The 17,185-nt window shown below is 38.9% G+C and overlaps 1 protein-coding gene across 2 annotated transcripts in view; it reads right to left on the bottom strand.

Annotated features, from left to right (window-relative positions):
- GPC6 (glypican 6) overlaps positions 1-17,185 on the bottom strand; it is a 1,178,678-nt gene that overhangs the window by 71,891 nt on the left and 1,089,602 nt on the right. The window contains exons 6-7 of one of the 2 annotated variants that reach the window (XM_038388012.2): positions 12,241-12,384; positions 8,267-8,296 (exon numbers count right to left, since the gene is read on the bottom strand). In XM_038388012.2, the coding sequence (XP_038243940.1) occupies positions 8,267-8,296; positions 12,241-12,384 (174 nt within the window). The remainder of the gene's footprint in view (positions 1-8,266; positions 8,297-12,240; positions 12,385-17,185) is intronic. The other variant, XM_038388013.2, reaches the window with a different exon arrangement.

The raw sequence follows: 17,185 nt of genomic DNA, 5'->3' as shown, positions 1-17,185 counted from the left end.
TTGGCACACAGAATGGGGCTGAAGACCACTTCACCTTAAATGGTCCCTTAGAATATGTGCTAATTGCTTTTGTTAAACAATATATTCAAACCTTATATTTAGCTGTGACACTCTTAGGGCTTGTCTACACTTACATTTAATAGTGCTGTAACTTGCTGGCTCAGGGGTGTGAAAAATCACCCCCCTGAGCACAGCAAGTCTGAGTGCTTTAAAGCGCTAGTGTAGACAGGCTCCGAGCGCTTGGGTAAAACTTTCACTTCAGCTAGTTCATTTTCATCTGGTTTCCTTTACAGTGTTTATACTGGAGATTTACTGACTGCACTTAAGAGTGTCCAAGAATGTTATGGGAAAAGCAAAATTCCCAGAGCTTTAAAATGAATCTGATGGATTCCAGGGTTTGTTAAAAGCTCATTATACATCAAAGACTCAATCCTGCTCCCATTTACATCAAATGGCAAAACTCCCTTTCTTTCAGTAGCAAGATGTTCAGGCTCTTTATGCATCATTTCTTTTTCTGATACATCCATCACAGGAGAAAACACCACATCTGGGATGATGCCACAGGTGGAAGTGAGTAAAAATGACTGCACAAACTCACCATAAAATTCCACTGAAGTCAAAGGCTAACCTGGGTATGAATTTGGTTCTATAAATTTATTTTGAATTCCTGTTGTAAAAAAGGAACATTCACTTTTAAAGAACTTCGTAATTTTCATTTTTTGCTTTTGAATGTGACAGATCCATTTTGTTGGCTTCCATTGATATGGTTGGGGAAGAGGAGGAGGAGTCAGGAAGGAAACACAGGTTATCTTTAAACACGTAAAACATTTATCTTCCCCAGTATTTGTTTGACAAAGGAAAGTTCACAAAGGGGACAGTATTTGTATGAAGATAAATCTTTTTTAGTTCCTGTATTTTACCTCCCCTCTAGGCACTAGTAATAGCCATAAAAGTCCATAAAGTACCAATTTCCGCCCATTACAGCCAAATAAAAAAGTATTGAATGCAATATGTTTGGCTTGGGAAACCAGTTTTTGCCTGCTGTAACTGACTTCCTGTTATAACTCTGTCTGTTAGAAGTGGAGTCCAGTGCAGCACATTTCTATTATGATCTACACAATACATCTGTTTGTCATGTTCTAGTAAAAGTGAAACCGCTGAAAATGGCTTCAGAGAACTAATCGCAAGAGCATAGTTTTAACTCATATTTTGTTTTTGCAAGTGTAGCATCTCTGTTTGCTGTAAGGTCAGAGGTCACCAAAACTTTAATTTCACTATTTGCAACCAAGCCTGTACTCAGCTAACTTGTACTTGATTTCATGCAGGATGCATCAATGCTGGCAAAAATGGACTCTTGTCATTCACCAGTATGTAATTTTCTGGTATGTTTCAACAAGAGTGACAGATATTGCAACTGCATTCAATATCTTTGGGACCATATTGTATTAGGTTTATGAATGGTTTATGTATCACTTTAAGCCAGGGATAGCATGCAACCCTGGGGGTGGAGGAACATTACCACAGCTCCTCCAGGAACCAAAAAAAGTAGAAGGTGATTAAGGTGAATCATATTGTCAGCATCTCCAGAAAGGTACCACACCTGAGGAGACTTGCATCTACTGGTTCAAAATGGGTTTTCTGAGACCAGCAGAGAAAGGCTTTTGGTATAAAAAGGCTGAATTTAAAAAGGAGATGGGAACTTTTGATTCAGGGAACAGATAGGACCTTCTGTCCCATTGGGGACCTTGACACTTACGGAAGGGTTGGACTTACCAGGATCCCATAAAACTGATGGGTGACCGCTGTTAAGCTTTTGGCATCCATATAGGAAATGGTTATTGTTTCTGATTTGTTTTTTCTGTAACATTTTTAACCTAAGAATAAATGTATTTTCCTATGTGAAGGCTTATTGGTAGCTGGTGTATACTGTCGTAGCCACTGAGAGAGGATAACATAGGTGCTGGACCACAGTCAGACCTTCTGGGGAAATCACAGTGGAGTGCAGAGTCTAGAAGGAGAGAAAGATGTGGTTCTCCACCCAACAGAAGTGATTGCAGGAAGTCTTAAACCTTAAGTGGATACCTTTAATGAAGACCAGGAGGGGTCAAAAATGCAATTAATTCTGAAACTGGGACAAGATGGTAAATCACTGGTCCCATTTTTGACTATGAAGAAAAGGCCTTGGTAATATCACTTTCAGTTTGTCATGTTGACAGTAACCACTCAGGAACCATTTTAGTGCAACAGTTTTCAGGCAGCTCATGTACCATGACAGTCACAACTATGTTTTATATTACTTATGAGCATGTAAAGTAGCATGGTTTAAAAACTGTATAGTTGGGACACCAGCAATACTATCAGCTTTTAAACCATATTCATTTCCTTAACAAAGTGTAAAAGTGCTAAGGTCTACAGGGTGTTTTGTGTAGCCACAAGGTTTCTATAGCATTAATGTGAACGTTAATAATTCACCTTTCCTCCTGCATGCAAAGATTAATACACACACATGGAATGAAATTTGACCCTTCCCTGTGCTGAAAGAGCAGTGTTGATGTTTTTCCAGTTTAGCTTATTCATTCAAAGACTCTTGCTGTATGTTGGAAAAAAATACTTACCTTCACTTATTAGGAGCTGAAACAGAAGGGACAAGGAACAGGACTTTAATCTAGGTTTCTAGGACTATTTTGTTGGAGACAAACTCATTTTAGGCACTTGGATACTATGGTGACAAGTGCCATTAGAAATTGCCTATGCATAAACAAGCATAAAAGGCTAAAGTTTGCTTAAGTTATAAACAGGTAAGTGCAGAGTAACTCCAAAGTCTGAAATGGAGTTACTCTGGGTTGACATGGTACAGCTGGCAGCGAAATATAGCCTTATATGAATCTCTGTAATATCTACAACCAGGCTCAACCATATCATACCTAAATGGAAAGAAACTGAAGTCTGACTAGTGTTCTATTATCACATTCTGCTGTGTGTGGAGAAGTCTACTAACCATGAGTGAACACAGCTGGCAACTGGCAAGGTTTCATATTTCTTGTCGTCTTTGTAGCTTGTTTATATCCCCAAGATATTTCTGAAAATGAGATGATCTTCTCAGTGGGTGTCATCAATATAAAGGGAAGGCTAACCACCTTTAAATCCCTCCTGGCCAGAGGAAAAACCCTTTCACCTGTAAACGGTTAAGAAGCTAAGATAACCTCGCTGGCACCTGACCAAAATGACTAATGAGGAGACAAGACACTTTCAGAGCTGGAGGAGGCGGGGGTGAAAAAAAAGGTTCTCTCTGTCTGTGCAATGCTTTTGCCGGGACCAGAGCAGGAATGCAGGTCAGAACTTCTGTAAAGAGTTAGTAAGCAATCTAGTTAGATATGCGTTAGATTCTGTTTTGTTTAAACGGCTGATAAAATAAGTTGTGCTGAATGGAATGTATATTCCTGTTTTTGTGTCTTTTTGTAACTTAAGGTTTTGCCTAGAGGGATTCTCTATGTTTTGAATCTGATTACCCTGTAAGGTATTTACCATCCTGATTTTACAGAGGTGATTCTTTTACTTTTTCTTCAATTAAAATTCTTCTTTTAAGAACCTGATTGTTTTTTCATTGTTCTTAAGATCCAAGGGTTTGGGTCTGTGTTCACCTATGCAAATTGGTGAGGATTTTTATCAAGCCTTTCCCAGGAAAGGGGGTATAGTGTTTGGGGGGATATTTGGGGCGGGGGGAAGACGTTTCCAAGTGGGCACTTCCCCTGTTATTTTTGTTAGACACTTTGGTGGTGGCAGCATAAAGGTTCAAGGACAAAAGGTAAAAGTTTGTACCTTGGGGAAGTTTTAACTTAAGCTGGTAAAAATAAGCTTAGGGGGTCTTTCATGCAGGTCCCCACATCGGTACTCTAGAGTTCAGAGTGGGGAAGGAACTTTTATAGTAGGTCTTTACACCAACCGATAAAGGAAATTCAACCATCCCTAGCAAGCTCATGCGTAGAAGAGGTTCCAAGAAGAGCTGCTTTCACTGAGGGAGTTTGTCAGCACATGATTGTTCAGCCACAATACACACTGCAAGCAAAGCCAGCCTTAATCATTTCTCTTAGAGCACTAATTAAAGTGGAAAACTTGCTTTGTTATTATGGTTGAAGGACAGTTTTATATTGTTCATGCTAAACAGGATCTGAGCAGTAGGCAGACCTGTTTCACCTATAGACCGGGGCAGAGGCTGTAATAAAGCAGTTTCTTAGTAACTGTCTCTCATGCTTTAGAAATGCAATGCATCAAATTTAGCATCATGCAGAATCCTTCAGTGGGGCTATGGAATAATATTACAATTTTTTTTCTTAAAAATGAATGCTGGCAGCTCTCCTGGGAGGATTTTGTCAACTGCTATCATTCATCTGCCTTTGCCACCTGAAATTGGTATTAAATATGAAGGGGAAAAATGATTGCAGACTTAAGCCTATTATGATACTGCCATGACAGGGAAACTTCAAAAAAATACACTAAAGCAGCATCTATTTTAGGAGAAACAAACAAAAAACTTAACTTTAACACCAAATGACCCCATCACATATTTCCATATATATTTTTTCATTATACACACCTTACACAGACAGCTAACAACAAAACAGACTCCAGGATGGTAAATGGAATCTGTTTATGGAAGAGAAATAAATCTTAGCTTTGATTATATCCATAGAGTGCACATCTGCTGCTTAACATCATGTATACAGAAACAGCACCTCCAACAGCATGGCTCTTTAGTGGTGTAAGGATATTGCATGTGGAGGCCATCTGGCTACTATTACAAATATTGGAGCCCAGCATCTTCTGGCTTAGAATTGTGATTAGTACCTCCTGAGTTACCATGTCTTTTACATGCTTGGTGCTCTTATCCATTCTCGTGAGCTATATATGCAAAACGTTCTGGAAAAATTATATCTGTCCTGCAGTGTTTGAGATACTAGATTTTATTTTTAAACCCTTTAAGATTTATTTCTGCTGGATTATTTTCTAGGGTTTCTTGGGAAGTAAAATGTTCAGAGTACACATCCTATCTCAGGCATACTGTGCCGTAACTCTGCATATATTTAACATTCCCAGACTTTGGACTAAGTGGAGTCAAACAAAACTGAAACTGTGGTCTCTGTTTCACAAGTGCACCAGAGGATTCACTAATGACAGGTTTCAGAGTAGCAGCCGTGTTAGTCTGTATTCGCAAAAAGAAAAGGAGTACTTGTGGCACCTTAGAGACTAACAAATTTATTAGAGCATAAGCTTTCGTGAGCTACAGCTCACTTCATCGGATGCATTTGGTGGAAAAAACAGAGGAGAGATTTATATACACACACACAGAGAACATGAAACAATGGGTTTATCATACACACTGTAAGGAGAGTGATCACTTAAGATAAGCCATCACCCACAGCAGGGGGGGGAAAGGAGGAAAACCTTCCATGGTGACAAGCAGGTAGGCTAATTCCAGCAGTTAACAAGAATATCAGAGGAACAGTGGGGGGTGGGGTGGGGGGGAGAAATACCATGGGGAAATAGTTTTACTTTGTGTAATGACTCATCCATTCCCAGTCTCTATTCAAGCCTAAGTTAATTGTATCCAGTTTGCAAATTAATTCCAATTCAGCAGTCTCTCGTTGGAGTCTGTTTTTGAAGCTTTTTTGTTGAAGTATAGCCACTCTTAGGTCTGTGATCGAGTGACCAGAGAGATTGAAGTGTTCTCCAACTGGTTTTTGAATGTTATAATTCTTGACGTCTGATTTGTGTCCATTCATTCTTTTACGTAGAGACTGTCCAGTTTGGCCAATGTACATGGCAGAGGGGCATTGCTGGCACATGATGGCATATATCACATTGGTAGATGCGCAGGTGAACGAGCCTCTGATAGTGTGGCTGATGTGATTAGGCCCTATGATGGTATCCCCTGAATAGATATGTGGACAGAGTTGGCAACGGGCTTTGTTGCAAGGATAGGTTCCTGGGTTAGTGGTTCTGTTGTGTGGTGTGTGGTTGCTGGTGAGTATTTGCTTCAGATTGGGGGGCTGTCTGTAAGCAAGGACTGGTCTATCTCCCAAGATCTGAGAGAGCGATGGCTCGTCCTTCAGGATAGGTTGTAGATCCTTGATGATGCGTTGGAGAGGTTTTAGTTGGGGGCTGAAGGTGATGGCTAGTGGCATTCTGTTGTTTTCTTTGTTGGGCCTGTCCTGTAGTAGGTGACTTCTGGGTACTCTTCTGGCTCTGTCAATCTGTTTCTTCACTTCAGCAGGTGGGTATTGTAGTTGTAGGAATGCATGATAGAGATCTTGTAGGTGTTTGTCTCTGTCTGAGGGGTTGGAGCAAATGCGGTTATATCGTAGCGCAAACTGGACAGTCTCTACGTAAAAGAATGAATGGACACAAATCAGACGTCAAGAATTATAACATTCAAAAACCAGTTGGAGAACACTTCAATCTCTCTGGTCACTCGATCACAGACCTAAGAGTGGCTATACTTCAACAAAAAAGCTTCAAAAACAGACTCCAACGAGAGACTGCTGAATTGGAATTAATTTGCAAACTGGATACAATTAACTTAGGCTTGAATAGAGATTGGGAATGGATGAGTCATTACACAAAGTAAAACTATTTCCCCATGGTATTTCTCCCCCCCACCCCATCCCCCACTGTTCCTCTGATATTCTTGTTAACTGCTGGAATTAGCCTACCTGCTTGTCACCATGGAAGGTTTTCCTCCTTTCCCCCCCCTGCTGTGGGTGATGGCTTATCTTAAGTGATCACTCTCCTTACAGTGTGTATGATAAACCCATTGTTTCATGTTCTCTGTGTGTGTGTGTGTATATAAATCTCTCCTCTGTTTTTTCCACCAAATGCATCCGATGAAGTGAGCTGTAGCTCACGAAAGCTTATGCTCTAATAAATTTGTTAGTCTCTAAGGTGCCACAAGTACTCCTTTTCTTTTTGAGGATTCACTAAGACGCTCAAATCAACATGTTCAAAGTAAATTGTCCTTTTAATTTTAGCTCTTTTTGGCTAAAAAGTAAAGCCGATTAGTTGCTTGAATTATATTTTCTGCTTCATGTAATTCTGGAAAAGTTGGGAAGAAGTAGTTGAAAATAGATTTTTTTTTTTATGGTGTGTAGGCTGCTCTTGGTTCTTTAGTATTAGAAGAATAAATAATTTAAGTAGCAGAACCTGAAAATAGTAAGCCTGAATGTAGCACTATACACTTAAAACACATCCAGCCCTACTCCCAAAAAGATTTTTGCTCACTGAAATAGTTTTTGTTTGCTATGTGAATGAAAGCAGGTACAGACTAAAGGAAGGTTCTCCTACAAAGCAAGACAATACTCATATCCTAATGGCAAATAGCATGAAAGTGCCTCTCTTTTTCAGTCTGGGCGCATGGACATGCACTTGTCTACGCAGCTACAATACTGTACCTGAATGTAAATCAGACCCATAACGTTATGGTCAGTTTCTCAGATTCCCATCCCCATAGAATGGGTGTGTCATTATGTACAGTATATTTAATATTTAATATACACTCACTCTTTTGTGGAAGAAGAGTTAAGCCCCCACCGCCTCCCTGCATGTAAAGCAGTTTACTCAAGAAGAATCAAAATATGTGGAGTTTATTTCTTACATCCTACAGCCAGGGCCTCATTGCAATGTGGAGGTTCTTAAGAGAAATCTTGCTGAAAGAAAGGAGTCTGGCATTGTGCCCTTTAGGTAGCAAGACTTAGTCTCAGCTGGAGTTGCAACTTGAATCTGATGGCTCAGGGCCCTCTGTTGAGAACTGCCTTTGCTTTTTATTCAAGGGTCTCAAAGTACTTCAAATTGATCACCTCTGTGAAATAGGTAAAAATTATTAAACCCATTGTACAGATGGGTAAATAGACTAGAGAGGCTAAGTGGCTTGTCTAAGGACACACAAGGAGACTATGGTCTATCCAGGACTAGAACTCCAGGAGTCCTGACATCTTGTCCCCTTTGCTCTCACTGATAGATAACACTCCTTCACCGAGATCAGAAACCACCTTCGGAACAGATGAATGGTATGGAAAAGAACTGTAAACTCTAAGCAGGACTCAGAATTCAATGAGCCTATTTAAAATACAAGCCTATTTAAAATGGCTTGTATTTAGTCTACAGATAAACAAAGAAAAATGGTAGAGATGAAACTAGAAGTAGTAGTTTGTTCGGCAATATTGTACAAAGACAAATGGGTATGAAAGTGAAGAATAAGAATACCAAAGCTTACACCATGTTGCATTGTCCTCCAGATAGTCCTCTGGGAAGCAAGAGGAAAACAGATTCAGGGAACAAAAAAAAACAACAACATAGCAGGTTATACCAAACAGCTAACCACAGAGAAGATAAAGTGTCATTATAAGCAGTCTCTTGTAAATGAGAATTCTTAGATACTACATTTTAGAAGAAACCAAGTAGATCCAGCAGTGAAAGCTGAGTATACATGTTAAGTCTGACATCATAAGTATATTTGATCAGTTTTAAGCTAAATACATGTCAACTTTACTTTTTGATATTTCATTTTCAAATGTCTTACTTTAATTTATTATTTATCAAATGCCATTAGGATGCAGCTATTATGAATTTAATAACATATAACGCTCTTCCCAAAATGTCTATGTTCTGCCATTAAGTAATAACTTTCTCTGCTTTATTGAAACTACTGGATGTATCAAAACAGGTTAAGTTAATGATAATGGGCCAAATTTGTAGAGTTGCATATTTAGGCCACTTAATGGGAGCTGCCGAGTGCTAAGTACTTTGGACAATTTGGTCACTTCATTTAGGTTTCTGAAGGGGAACTGATATGTCTTGAAAATTTGTCCCCAAATTTAGGTGCTCAAATCTGGCTTAAAACATATTACATTGTAGTATATGACTGAGATGCATCTGAAATAATTTGAATAATAATTGAATAATTATTGAATAATTTGGGGGGAGGGATAGCTCAGTGGTTTGAGCATTGGCCTGCTAAACCCAGGGTTGTGAGTTCAATCCTTGAGGGGCCATTTAGGGATCTGGGGCAAAAAAATTGGGGATTGGTCCTGCTTTCAACAGGGGGTTTGACTAGATGACCTCCTGAGGTCCCTTCCAACCCTATAATTCTATGATATATGAATAACTTGTTTTCTTCTGAGAGAATACGCTGTCAAAGAGTGATCCTTCTGGTGATATCAGTTTTGTCTGTCACTTCACTTTTTAGAGTCTATGCAGCTTCATCTTTGGTCTTTGCTATGATGATTTAATGTTCAGTGATTTGACAGTATTTTAAGAATGAAATCTCAGACAGATTTCTTTCAAAAGCATTAATCTAGTGTTGAATAGTCAAGTGAAACACAAGAAAAAGCTACTATGAAAGTCAGGGAGGTATTAATTTCTTGTAATTTTTTTGGCATTGCTTGCAAAAAAATTCAAAGGAGGCTAGATTTATGGTACACTGCCTATCAAAACAGTGAGTTACTTTGTTGTATATTTATATTAATTGAGTGATCAAGAGTGAGTGACATACAGACTGGAAAACATCAAATCATACACATTATGGGAATTTTGTTCAGAACATCAGCCTTTTTGTAATACTATTTAAAAAAAATTATATCATTTAAATCTTCCTAGGAAATTTACACTACTTGGTTTGAGACACTAGTAATGAACTTTTCAAAGCATGGATAAATGATCATAGTTCTGAAGCAAAACCTGATACTCCAATTCACTGAGAATCCAGTTCCAACTCCAGCTGAAGTCAGTGGCCATCTCTCACTTCAGTGGGTGCTGGACTGGACACAAAAGGAGATAGTACTGTTATTTAGATCTGTATTTGCTACAGATATTAATAGCTACAAGGACAATAACAGTTTCCAATTTAAATGTCACTAGGAAGAAGATTAGGTAGATATTTAGCTGTAACACTTTGTTAAGCGAGAATATCAATGATAAACTTGCTCTCCTCTCAGAAACTTGGGGAAATCTAATCTGGTCAAGTCAAATGGGACCAAATTCCCCTTTGAAAGTCAATGAGGTTACACAGGGTATAAAGCATTGTCTACATTGAAAGTTTGTCTTAGTTACAGCCATCGATGGCCAACTACAGATGAATCTGCTCCATTGCCATTTTATTTATTGTATATTACAGTTTAAATGGTTTTACCCTGTAAAAGCTATTAGTGGTTCAACAGTGTTCTTATTATATGTATAAGGAATGCCTGATCTCTTTTTAAATGGTAACAATGCTTTAGCTGCTCCCACTATATAGTAGTAGTTCAAGCTGAACTATGACTACCAACTTTCCTTTTTAATCCCTCTCCTCTTGCTGGCCCCTTTATATCCTGTAATTTGATTCCTTGAGCACTCCAAACTCCCCCTGACTTCAATGAGCTTTCAGTTTGCTGTAGCCCCAGAACATCCATGCAGAAGGAGGCTTGCACTTGCATGGAGCAGGGTAAAGAATTGGAGCCTATGAATACAGACTTTGAGTAATGACAGCACTGGAGCTGGAAGATGTAATTTCTAGCTCAAGCAGACATACCCACACTAGCTCTTGTTAAGTGAGCATGCTAAAAACAGAGTGTAGCTGTAGCAGCAAGTGGGCTAGTTGTTCTGAGCACCTGTCAGAGACCCTAGGTGCATAATCACAGTGGCTAGCCCTTGGGGCACTCCACTTTTTGGACGTTAGCTTGATCAGAGCTAGTGTGAGTATGTCTACTTGAGCTGGGAATTACCACCTTCCAACTCCAGTGCAGACATACCCTTAAGGGGAAAATCCTGCCCCACTGAAGCCAATTAGAGTTTTGCCATTCACTCTAATTGGGGCCAGAATTTCTCCCTATGGCTAAATCTTAGTTTAAAGTGTTACATTGTAATATGCTTCCTTTATGTTGGTAAACCAAGATGACAAACAGATTTTACCTTTTTGTTTTAGCGGGAAAACAAGGTACACTGTTTTCAGAACTACTGGGTGCCAAACTGTTGCTTAAAGTTAGTGCAATTATAAGACAAGCCCATGTCCTGAATTGAAATATCATACGTATTCTTTAACTTAATTAAAATTAAGGAGTAAAATATATTGTACATATAGACTATGGGAAAGACTTGGCAGCCTTGAGTGCTAATTTAATTATACGAGGAACTAGTCTTCTTCTCAGCATATGCACAACGTGCCTCAAGTGACCCGTGACCAGGATTCATTACTCAAATTTGGTCCACTGGTTGGATCATTAGCTTCCCCGTCTTGGGTTGGATACTGACGGCAAGTGTGACCTGAATGCTGATCCAGAATGATTGTATAAAATAGAGACCTGGATCTTGTTTTGAATTAGAAGCGTATAAAATTTCTCCTTAAATATTGAAACTCACTTGTATATCAGGAACCAGCTCAAACCAATTTAAGCTTACAATTCTAATTTTATGATATTGAGTAAAAAAGTATGGAAGAAGTCAAGGTGTTTACATAATGCAAACAGCTTTGGTTTAGATGCTTTATATCCTTAATGCTTTTATCCATTAACTTTACACCATAACAGCAAAGTAATATTGACAACATTAATAATTACGCATCTTTACATCCACTTCATCAGTGTACAAATAGCAGGAATATTGTTATCTGAGATATGAATCCACTGACTTGAAGTAACTAAAATAACCTTATATTAAGATGATTGTTTTTACAATTACTGAATTAATAAAGCAAGATTAGTGATCTCTTACATGCTATCTGATCAAATGCCTATTTTTTAAGAGCGTGTTGTAAAAAAAGGCCAATTATAACTTTACAAACAGCCATATTAAATGAAGCAGTGGACCTAATGAATGAGAAATGCACATTAGATTTGCATATATTGAAGAACTGGCTGCTGAATCCTTAATTTAATACTTAAATGGAGATCAGATGTAGACAATTTTTTTCAAAGGAAATACAAAACACTTATCAATATGCTTGAATCGTTTATCTAATTCATGACCAGGAGAAAAGAGTTTATCACCTTCTAATCTTTCCAGTATATCAAATCTGGTCTCCAAAGTGATGTAATTTCCTTACTGTTTTCAATGTAAAAAGTCATTTGTATACTACAAAGTTGCACAGCGTATATGATAATTACATACAGTAATTATGAAAATATTAAACATCTCCTGTGAAGGAATATTGTCAAAGCAAAATTCCCCTCCATCTCTGCTAGCCTAATGAGAGAAGATAGCAATGTTATTACTTACCAGTCTATCCAAACTTGTGCCAGCAGCTGTTGTTGGTCTCTCTTCAGGATTGTATGGCCTAAAGCGGGTATTGAAGTTCTCGGGAACAGAGCGAGAAGATCTTAAAGCAGGTGCTGGTTTAGGCTGGCCACATCCTTGAAAGACCTGAAAGAAGCATTTTAGGTTATATCAAACCTTCCTTTAAAAAGGAAGAGTGATAGTTTGCAAGTGCAATATCCCATTCATAGTTTGTAATTTAGCATTGATATCCTGGTAATAATGAATTAACTACCAGCCCTAGATCAAAACTTTGACAGACATTACTAAGATCTGTTCAAGAAATTTGCAGTAATGTACAGGGACTTTTTCATCTAGGTCAGTGGTTCTCAAAGCCGGTCTGCCGCTTGTTCAGGGAAAGCCTCTTGCGGGCCGGACCGGTTTGTTTATCTGCTGCATCTGCAGGTTCGGCCAATCGTGGCTCCCACTGGCCGCAGTTCACCGCTCCCGGCCAATTGGGGCTGCGGGAAGGGTGGCCAGCATGTCCCTTGGCCCGTGCCGCTTCCCGCAGCCCCCATTGGCCTGGAGCAGCGAACCGCGGCCACTGGGAGCCGCGATTGGCCGAACCTGCAGATGTGGCAGGTAAACAAACTGGTCCAGCCTGCCAGGGGCTTTCCCTGAACAAGTGGCAGACCGGCTTTGAGAACCACTGATCTAGGTCACATTTTGAGTCTAGCTCATTTTGGTAGTCATTGAAATGGGCTAACATCTGAATGATGTTTGGGTTGTTATCCCTCCAGAAAGAGAAACAAGAAAAAAAATCTTTTGTGGTTGGATGCAGCTGCAGTTGATTTCAAAGTTAAGTTAAGTCCTGTCAGGTATCCACAAACCTACCTGTTCGCCCAAACACAATTGGTACTAAATTGGTAATCTTGTTGGCACTCTCAGAAGAAAGGTCAAGGGCTCAATGGCCTTATAATTTAACTAGCCTCTCATCCCCCTAAAAGATGGTCTCTGCAAATCAGAGCTGAGGTACACTGATTGGGCAATCATGAGGAGTATGTTCTGCCAATGTTCTTGTTCACTGGATAAAGATACGTCTCAGGGATGTCAGTCTGGCAGTTTTCAGAAGCACCAGTTTGAGTTAATTATAAAGTCTGAATAAAAAGAAAAATATTTGAAAAAAGAAATCAGTAGAATCAGGGTAGTGCTGTTTTTACTGCACATATTGAAGGACTGCACTAGGGATGCTACTGAACCTATTATATACTACAGATGAAGAAAGCTGGATTTTAACTTCACACAAACTAGGGTGGCCAGGTGCCCGGTTTTCTATCAGAAAGTCTGGTAGTAAAGGGGACCTCACAGTGAACACCCAAAGTCCGGTTACTGTGGGCAGGGTAGGTGAGGAGGCACCGGATCATCACCTGTGCCAGACCTTACTCAGCTAGGGCCACCTCCTACCTGCACTGGGCAGCTGCAGTTCCCAGCCCCTGCTCTGCAGGTAAGTCCCTCTTGACCAAGGGCTGAGGGGGGAGGCGAGGGGAAGAACTGCAAGCTATGGAAGAATGGGGGAAGAGGAGCGAACTGGGGGGCAGGGCCTCAGTGGGAAGAGGTGGAGTAGGGCAGGGGCCTCGGGGGAAGAGACAAGGCCTGAGGGGTGGGGGTGGGGGTTCCAGCACTCCTGCTAGAGCGTCTGGTTTTTAAAAATTATAAAGTTGGCAACTCTGACACAGACGTCCAACGTTTTTTTAAAAAAAAAAAAAAAGTCATGTGGAGGTTTCACTATAAGATTTTCTGCTGCTGCTTTGAAACTGAAGGCCAGAATTATCCACACAAGATCAGACAGTGGTCATTCTTAACTTATTAGGCCTCCATTCAGCAAAGCACTTAAAAACATATGTCTAACTTTTAGCACATCAGCAATCCGGTCCTTATTCAGGGAAACAAGATGCTTTGCTGAACCAGGATGGAATTATTCATACACTTAAAAGTTAAATACTTGCTTAAGTGTTTTGCTGAATTGCAGTCTGTTTATCTCCACAATACTCTGAGTGTACACAGTGCTATATAATAGGGTTAAAATAATTGAGGATTTTTCTGGCATACAGGGTACAGTTATAAAGACAACTTTGACAGGTACGGCCCCAGGTAAATCATACCAAACTGAGCTGGTCAAAAATTTTCCAACATTTGTTTCACTGGAAAACATGGCTGCACTGAAACGGATATTTCCATGGCAAAAGTCAATTTCACTAACGTTTTATGATTTTTCTCATGACATTTTTAAAAAAAAGTTTCATTTTGAATTGATATTTTAAGTTAACATTTCATTCTAATGTAATTTACAATCAAATTGACCTTTCCAAACAATTTTTTTTTGTTTTAGATTGACACGTAGAAAGAAAGCATTTCAGTGTGAATTGGCATTGTGTTTTGATATTGTGTGTCAAAATGGTTTGTTTTGGTCAAAAAATGTTAAATTTTTGTTTAGACTTTTCTGATTTTTTTTTAAATGTTTTGTTCTTGAAAATGTTTGATAGTTCATCTTTTTCCTCTCAATTAAGGATGAAAACAAATGTTGAAATATCAGAATTCCCTGTGGATAAACATTCTGTTTTTCAACCAGCTCTAATACCAAACACAAACAATTTGCCTAAATTTGCATAGTGTTGTCATGAACTACTAGTAATCCCATTTCTCTTCAAGTAATCTACTATGGTATTTTTTCTATCACATATTGGAGAATTGGTACAGATTTTGATACATTTGTTGAAATATAAAAGGGTTTTTTTTTGCATTGTGTATGTTTTTGTCATTAAATTTGCATGCAACCAGACAACAGCAGAACTCTATAGTACTTTATAGATTTGGAGAGGAGAAATCTTCCGCTCCTTTGAAAGTTCTCACAATAATACAGTAAAGATGCAATCCGCAGTTTGTTTACTACACAAAAGGGACATATTCTAACCTGTATGCAGGTGGTAAGGGACAGGATAGGAAGTGAAAAGATGAGGCTTGGGATTTCAAAATCTAGACTAAGAAAGAGCACATGAAACATTTCCTGAACAAAAAACCATTAGGTATGTGAAAGAATACACCTTATAGGTTTCTGGACAACATCCAGCCTGCTGGTTTTATGGTGTGAATTGATGGCTTGATGGTTAGCATTTCAACTTTGAGATTTGAATGAATCAGTTTAGGTATCTGAGGTCTGGAAAGTAACCTTCTGCTTTCTTTTGAAAAAAACTCTGTGTGTATGAAGAGAGAGAGAGAGAGAAGTTTGGAGAAGAGGAAGTGTAGTTTTGATAATATTGTGAACACATTTTTTCTTCTGTGTTGGTAATGGTGGACCAATGGTGGAAGAAATGGCCAAGCTACCTGTGATAGTGTTATGTATTTGTCCCTGCCAGACAGCCTAGAACTATTGCTGACATCTGCCAACTTAATTCTCACTTTCTTCAAACACAGAGATGGTGTGCAATGACCTCACCAATCAGCTATTACATTTTAATTCTGCACACAATGCCCATCCTGTCTCTCTCAACAAATCCATAGCAACAAAGGGTGATTTGGGTTTGGTTTATACCCAAATGATCCATCCTTAATCTAAATTGCCAGCATATCATTCTTTGCCAGAAAAGAACAAAGTTTACAATAAACATACAATAAAAATAAACTACCAACATTCCCAATAGCAGTAATATATGATGAAGATATTCAAATCCTACATTTCACCGACAGAGTTCCTAGGGAAATAGGGGATACAAAATGAAAATGCTGTCAAACCCTGAAGTATCAATCCCAGATTTTAGCTGCAAAAGAGAGAATTATACCAACTTGCTGACATATACTGAAGGAATAAATATATGGATTAATTAATTTACGGCCGTTATGCTAATTATCTGTTTGTTAAGGAATACAAGTAAAGAACACAAAGAAGTTGTGCAGGAAACGGGAGGAATGAAATGTAGGACACTCAGACCTGATTCAGCAAAGTACTCAGACATGCCTAACTTTAAGCACATGATTAGTCCCATTGATTTAGGGCCCAATCCAATTCCCACTAACGTCAATGGGCCATTAGAGTATTTAGAAAAAATACAGCCAAAATGTTAGCTAAGACAGAATCCCTACAGCATCTAACAGAGGAGAGGATAAAGTTAAAAAATGAACAGAAGACTGTACAGAAGGAGAGCACCAAGAATGGTACTGAATATCTATTGTATATATGCAGACATAGGAAATTGGATGGGTCCTTCAATACCCCCATCTAACACTCGAAAAAAAAAAAAAGGAAGGATAAACAATGAATCTTAAAAACTGAGACGTAAGGAGGTTTTGTTACCGCTGCTTTGGCACTGACGGCCACCATTATTCACACAGAAACATACATTTTTATTTATTTATATATCACTGTATAATAGGTGAACTTTGCCAAAAATATGATCCTTTTCCCAAAGAGATTCCAATATAAAATTACAGTAGGCACAATACAGAATAGTGCCTTTCTCAACAAACATAAATTGGTAAGAGTATATTCTAATGGGAAAACCTTATGAAACAGGCAGGCTTTCAGAAAATATTTGAATCAGGAAAGAGATGGAATTTGGATTAAAATAACTAGGAGGTTGTGTGAGGTATATAGTTATCAAGATGTCTTTCAGAGGGATTGCCCCAGGTGTACACCATGCCAAACTCAAAGGGTCAAATTCTCAGTTGGTAAGCTGGGATAGATCTGTTGATTTGAAGACAGCTGCACCAGTTTACACCAGTAGATAAACTGACTTGTTAAACAGCAGCCAGATTCCTCAGTAGCAGTGACTTCATTTCAGTGGTGGGTGAAGTGAAGCCTCTATGTGTGTATGCATGACATTATATGTATACTACAGTATAATTTTAACAAGAGAGAATGTTACATTTAGAGGCTACTGGTATGCTGACTGAGGTCAATCCATCTTGGGAGAGG

This window comes from Dermochelys coriacea, chromosome 1, assembly GCF_009764565.3.
Source record: "Dermochelys coriacea isolate rDerCor1 chromosome 1, rDerCor1.pri.v4, whole genome shotgun sequence".
Taxonomy (NCBI): Eukaryota; Metazoa; Chordata; order Testudines; family Dermochelyidae; genus Dermochelys; species Dermochelys coriacea.
Note: the sequence above shows the minus strand (reverse complement) of the source record. Positions and strands in the feature narration are given on the sequence as shown.